Here is a 6,064-nt window from a genome sequence, read left to right on the forward strand (position 1 = left end):
TGCACAAGCGGGATGGAAGCATTAGAAGAAATGGAAGATCTGAAAATACTTAACTTTTGCAAGGCCATTCCTTCCCATCCCAAATTTTTTTACAGATAAAGGCAAGGATTCAAAAACAGGAATAACACTTGTCACCAAAAGAATTCAGATCTTTCATTCAAGAAAACTCCTGTTTCTTCCAGATAGATTAATGCTAGTAGCAAAGTGTGCACAGAGGGAATACCAGAGGGTGAAATATGAAATGTCTGCCAAGTTTTGTAAGTGCCTGCTGCTGACAAAACCCTTTTCTCTAAACCAAGTAATTTTTGAGATACTTTTGAACCACATTAATCTTAATCCAAAATTATGGTCAAATAAGCAGATGCTGTTATTTCCATAAAATCCCAGCTTTTGCAGAACTGTGACCAGCTATGCCTTTCAAGTGATATTTCCATTAGATAGTCATGTCTTCTACTATTCTAACAGATGAAATAAATAGTTCTGAATCCATTAGAAAAATTAAGTACTCTAATAATTCCATAAATAGAAGTGTGAAAATTAAGGCCTTTTTTGCCTCTCTGAAGAAAACTAGAAGTTCTCAAAAAAACCCCCAAATTACGTATGCTTTCATAAGAAGATTTTACTGCAGGAGATGAAAGAAACCTCACATTCTTAATACAATCTCCCCACAGGCAAAAGTTAGTTAAAAGAGTAATGAACAAAGCTTAAAGACTGTTTCCATTCTAACTTCTAATCCAGTATTGTATTATCTGGGCATACCAATTCAAAACTGCAGATATGGTTTACTCCATATTTATGCAATTTTGCTTTTTCTAAATTGCTCTAGCTTTTGGTCAATGGGTTCTTGCATTTGACGGACAAGCGTGCATAACAAAAAAACATAAACCTTTCAACTATCACACAAGACTGCTCATTTCATACAGAGGGTTATATGCTAGGCTTTGAATTTCACACGTAATACTAAAAATCTGTTTCAAATTAACACTCCTATTAAACTGTGGAAGACTAAACTCGAGGTCTTCAGCCAGCAAGGGCCAGTATGTTCTGGATACAACTGAAATCCTTCTGTTTTTTATGCAGAGCCCAAATTCCATGTGTATCTCCAATATCATTAAGTCTGACTACTTAAAATACTTGATACCAATCACTGTAAACAACAGCATGCCTTAAGCAATGAAGAAAATATGGGAAGTTAATTATGCCGTCGAAAGTACATCAGCATACCACTTTTACCCTATAAAAGGATAAAAAAAATCTCAAGAAACTGAAGCAAGATGGTCATTATGGTTTATAAGAAAACAGTCTTTTAGGAATTAATAATGTATAAAGTACAAAAAGCTAGTGAAACACTTCCTGATTTTGTGATTAAGGAATCACCTGTATTTTCTGTTACTGTGCATCTAAGCACATACATATTACAGAATATTGCATTCTGCTGTCTCATGATGCCACTATAACACCCAGCACTGGGCCAGTACCGTTGTCTCCAGGGAGAAGTGATGACGGAAATAAGCAACCCCTTTTTCATTTAACTGGGCAACTAGCACCAACAGCTTTGTGCGTTTCTTGCCTAACCCTACAAACACAGAGAACAGCTGTACTATGAAAAGAGTAAGAATCAAAAAGCTGGAATGAAGACTGCATATCACTAAGCTAATATGTAATGTATATGCTCATAGGAAAGATCTGAACATTAGCTTGTTAACATTTGCAAAGAACTCTTCCAAGTAGGTTTTATACTTTGACATGTTTATTTTACTTGGATGAATAGATTCAATGAACAACCTGAAACAGTATTCCTCAGCCTCACATTTTCCTCCCAGTAGACTTCTATAACCAAATGTTCAAAAATATCAGAAATATGTGGATATTCGCATGAAGTAGTTCAATAGTTATTTCTTGTTCCATTCTTCTCTTTCAAGTCTTTCACGGATTACTTCTTTTAAGTATGGTTCAAGATAATGCTGATCCTGAAAAAGAAGAGAATATATTAAAACTTAACAGGAGGTCCAGAAACATCTCCAGCTATTCCTACAGACTACTTGTCTCTCATTTGTCCTCCGACTTGACTAAAATCTAACCTAAAAATTTAAATCAAACATTACTTACTCTCATAAGGTATAAATTGTATCTCCCAAGTCTGCAGTGACAAATTCTTTACCACAGCAACCACTAATTTCTAATGCCTCGCCAACATGAACAAGCAAAGTGATGCTCCCAGCTATATCTTTAGAAATTATGTTCTTTCGGCAGATAACAAAATGTACAATATCCACTTTAATTAGTTCTAAGTCTAACTGTAATATTCTGAAGGAACTAATTTTGAACTTAACCTCAAACAGCACTGTGAACTTTGATTCGATGGAACGTTTTGATAGTGTTTACCACTCACAAAGAAACTGCTGCTTAAGGGAACGACACAGACAGTTATTCAATGCAGCAGTTACCTAAATACCACCAATAATACCACAAGAAATAGCCCCTGGTTAATAGAGAAACATAATACCCTTAGGCTATCCCATAGTCAAAAGTTTAGTGATAAGATTCCTCTCTTACAGCAGAGATCGACAGTAATACAGAGTCTGTGAATCGATCACTACAAATAAAAATTTAGTTACATCTGAAAAGGAAAATGTAGTTTGTTTTTCGAATTACAAGGTGACACTTATTTCAATGCAAGATTTCCCTTTAAATTATCATTCCTTGGCATCTTCATTAATAAAAGTTTTGGCTCAGGATTTCTGTAAAATTAAGAAATTAATCAGAAAAGCAAGAGACCTTTTATAAGACTTTCCAAGCTAGTTCCACTGTATTTCTTTATCTGACAGCTTAGAAGAAATGCTTTGTCTGAATACAAACAATGTCCTACAGCTCTGAGCTATAGTTTCAGCTTTTGTCATCTTGAGAAAAATTTTGTAAAGTCCTGTACACATACCTCTTCATACTTCACCCACTGGTCTTTTGGAAGGATCTGATGTTTCAGGCTTAGATCGAGTGCTCGCTTTATGCGAAACATTCTTTCATTGTAAAGATGTTCTGGGAGTCTCCTCACCGCTTCTTTTACATCATCATCTTCATACCATGTATCATCTCGCATTAATCCTGTACCAGGAAGATTTTACGATATCACTGAATAAATATTCTTAAATAGGATATAAGATTGACAAAAATGTTTCCACGTAATGTGGGCAAAATACTTCCAATGTGAAAAACCCAAACCAATTCAGGAGAAGAGAATCACCCATCACTCACAGAGAACAAACTCTATAAACGCTGGGTTTCACATACTCCATTTGCTTTTACTCCTTTTCTGAAGGAGGAATAGGGAAAATGGGTATTTAATTCAATATGTTTCATGAAAGTATATATGCAGAACAATAACTATTCTAGATCTGAAGGGTGAACTTATGCTCATCTAATTTCATAGCCGTATTTAAGGGGACTGTCTAGGAAAAGGGTTTAAGGGTCTGAATCCATTACAATCAGTCAGCCACAGATGTTACTAGAGAATAATTCTTCAGCACTGAAGTAAACTTCACTATGCATAATGATTATAGATCTCCATCGACTATATTCAGCTATGGAAACCTGAAGCTAGATGTTTGTGCATGAGTTGGTTCCCTCCCACATCGCCCCAAATCAGAAGCTAAATCAAGGAGAAGCACCTTTTCTCAAAGCCAAGAACACCTCCACACTGCCTGTGGAACAAAGGATTCTTGAAATTCAGCAAACCCTGCTTTAAGTTTCAGTATTAACAACAGACAAGGTGTTACTTCTGTAACATCCCAAGACCGATGCAGATTAGAGGAGTACACCCACTGACCTGTGGTTAACAGCTTTGATCTCGTGTGACCGACCTGGCAATAGTCTCCCGATAAAACAGAAATTTCTTTCAAGCTACATACTCCCGAATTCAGTTTTGTAATTTATTTGAAAGGCACAGGGAGCATGGCTGCTAGTTTAATCACTACATTAAATGTGGTGTTCCTCATCAGTTTCTAGTCACATTCCCAAAAAAGCAGCAAAAAGTATTAACACCTTAAAAAACTCTGGGCTCCGAGCAACCTGGTCTAGTGGAAGGTGTCACTGCTTATAGCAGAGGGGTTGGAACTAAATGATCTTTAAGGTCCCTTCAAACCCAAACCATTCTATGATTCTATGAAGAATTTCAGCAGACAGATATAAAAAGAGGGGCTAAGCACTGCATCTCCAGAGGAAAGACCTACACTGATTCCTCCACAATTGTCCTGTTTTTGCTTTTTTTTCCTAACTTCCTCAGGGCAAGTATGTTAAATTCCTTTAAAATATTTCCTCATATTGTAGTCAGTAGTAAATTAAGGCTTCTTGTCATTCAAGAACAGTTGTACCACGTAAATAGTTGAAACAAACTTGGTAACTCTGGACAAACTGAAGACAATTATCATCAAGGTAACCTCCTCTACTTAAGGAGGCACTATTTGTACACCTACTTCATGAGTGTGCAGGCCAGAGAGACACCAAGTGAATTTCTGGTGATGCAAAGGGCAGAACTAACTAAATTCTTTTTTGCATTTTGGATACTTAGCGTAAGTATTGCACACAGATTGACTGCTATCAGTGGGAACCTGTCCAGCTTCAAGGGCAGCCTTTGGGTTAGAAGATACTGGCCAGTGAAAGTGACTTGGTGGGAAGAGATAAATCATAAAGCTTTCAGGACCACTTTGTGAAAGTTTTTTCAACTGCTCCAGCTTAACCTTAGCTGTTACAAGTTATTTCACTGAAAACAAGGGCAAACACAGAAATAACCCAAAAGTCAATGATTCATTACCAGGCACAATCATGATGAATAAAGCTATTGCTAACTTCTCCCCCCCAGAATTAGCAGCTAATTTTGACCAAAAAGACTTATGCCAAGTTGCATGCAAATACACCAGTTATGAACCATAACTTGTTTGAATACTGTCAGACTTGCATAGCTTTTGAAGCTCAGTGAAACACTTACCTAGTTTGTTGAATCCAGCTGCATTGTAATACCATTTCCGAAACTTGTCCATGAGGCGACCGCCTCCTGCGACTGAATGGGACCATCATCAGTTGCAGAGCAAGATAAATCGACATTTACACACTACTATGACAGCACACAAACAGTTGCTGGCCTCCTTCCCACGCACTAATACAACACTGCATCAATTTTGAATTTGAACATACATGACTTGGCCTCTATGCTTTTCAGCAACCCTTAACTGACACTGAACAGGTAGAATGAGTGCTTGTTATATATAATAATTTGACCTCTGTTTCACTAAATTTGTATATTAGACTGTTTTAAAACTGGGAACAAAGCTAACAGGTCATTGACCAACACAGCATCAACACTTTCAGGCTGCATAACTTTTACCTGAGCTAAAATCATGATGTTCTACATAGAACAAAACCATCATGCTTTGTAAACAATTTATTGAAGTTCTACAGCTCTCACTATGATTAGTGTGGTTTCAAGGACAGCATATTATTATGTTGTTAACCTTCTGCTCTCCTCTCCAGTTACTTAAATACTATTTCAGAGCTTCCTTTTCCAAAAAGCTGACAAAGTCAACTGGAAAGTCAACACTGAAACCTCAAAAAAAAAAGAACAAACAACTTTAAAAATAAAAAATAAAGCATACCACATGCAGAATATTCACCATTCCTTAATGATGACATTGGACAGCAAAGATGTTTTTACCTGTGATCAAGTACAACGTAGTACCAAATACCATCTAAGTAACTCAACAAGGGGTCTAGGAACTCTGAAACCACCCAACACGGGCCATGCAGCCAGGACAAGCTGTCCTTCATGTCATCTTACTGTGATACCCCCTAAAACCGGTGCTACGTGTGATACCAGAAGACCATTCACACGGCCCCTCATCAGGCCTTATTCCTTCGTTTTTTAGGGTTTGAGAAGGCGTAATATTAGACCACCTAAGCCTGGTGCCAGTATGCGGGCAGGACAGCGCTCCCGACGCTGCCCCCTCGAGCACCTTCTGCCCCGCTGCTCTCAGAAAACCTCGGTTTCGGAGCCAGGCTCCTCCGCTAGGGCCCA

General features: G+C 37.7%; 1 protein-coding gene across 1 annotated transcript; it reads right to left on the reverse strand.

Moving 5' to 3' along the window:
* Nucleotides 1-1,732: 1,732 nt before the first annotated feature.
* On the reverse strand, nt 1,733-5,050 carry LOC104401059 (cytochrome b-c1 complex subunit 7). The gene is made up of 3 exons (XM_010011134.1): nt 4,982-5,050; nt 2,936-3,102; nt 1,733-1,970 (listed from the first exon to the last, which is right to left on the reverse strand). Exons 1-3 carry the CDS (start codon nt 5,031-5,033, stop codon nt 1,893-1,895), a joined length of 297 nt encoding a protein of 98 aa, XP_010009436.1. The 5' UTR covers nt 5,034-5,050; the 3' UTR covers nt 1,733-1,892.
* Nucleotides 5,051-6,064: the final 1,014 nt, after the last annotated feature.

Source organism: Nestor notabilis, unplaced genomic scaffold, assembly GCF_000696875.1.
Source record: "Nestor notabilis isolate BGI_N333 unplaced genomic scaffold, ASM69687v1 scaffold7593, whole genome shotgun sequence".
NCBI classification, from domain to species: domain Eukaryota; kingdom Metazoa; phylum Chordata; class Aves; order Psittaciformes; family Psittacidae; genus Nestor; species Nestor notabilis.

Excerpts from the sequence above, each read along its gene's own strand:
- LOC104401059 (XM_010011134.1), bottom strand. The coding sequence starts at position 5,033 with ATGGACAAGTTTCGGAAATGGTATTACAATGCAGCTGGATTCAACAAA. Across the intron at positions 3,103-4,981 it reads AGCTGGATTCAACAAACTAG|GATTAATGCGAGATGATACA; the intron begins GTAAGTGTTTCA and ends TTCCTGGTACAG. Across the intron at positions 1,971-2,935 it reads AGTGGGTGAAGTATGAAGAG|GATCAGCATTATCTTGAACC; the intron begins GTATGTGTACAG and ends CTTCTTTTTCAG.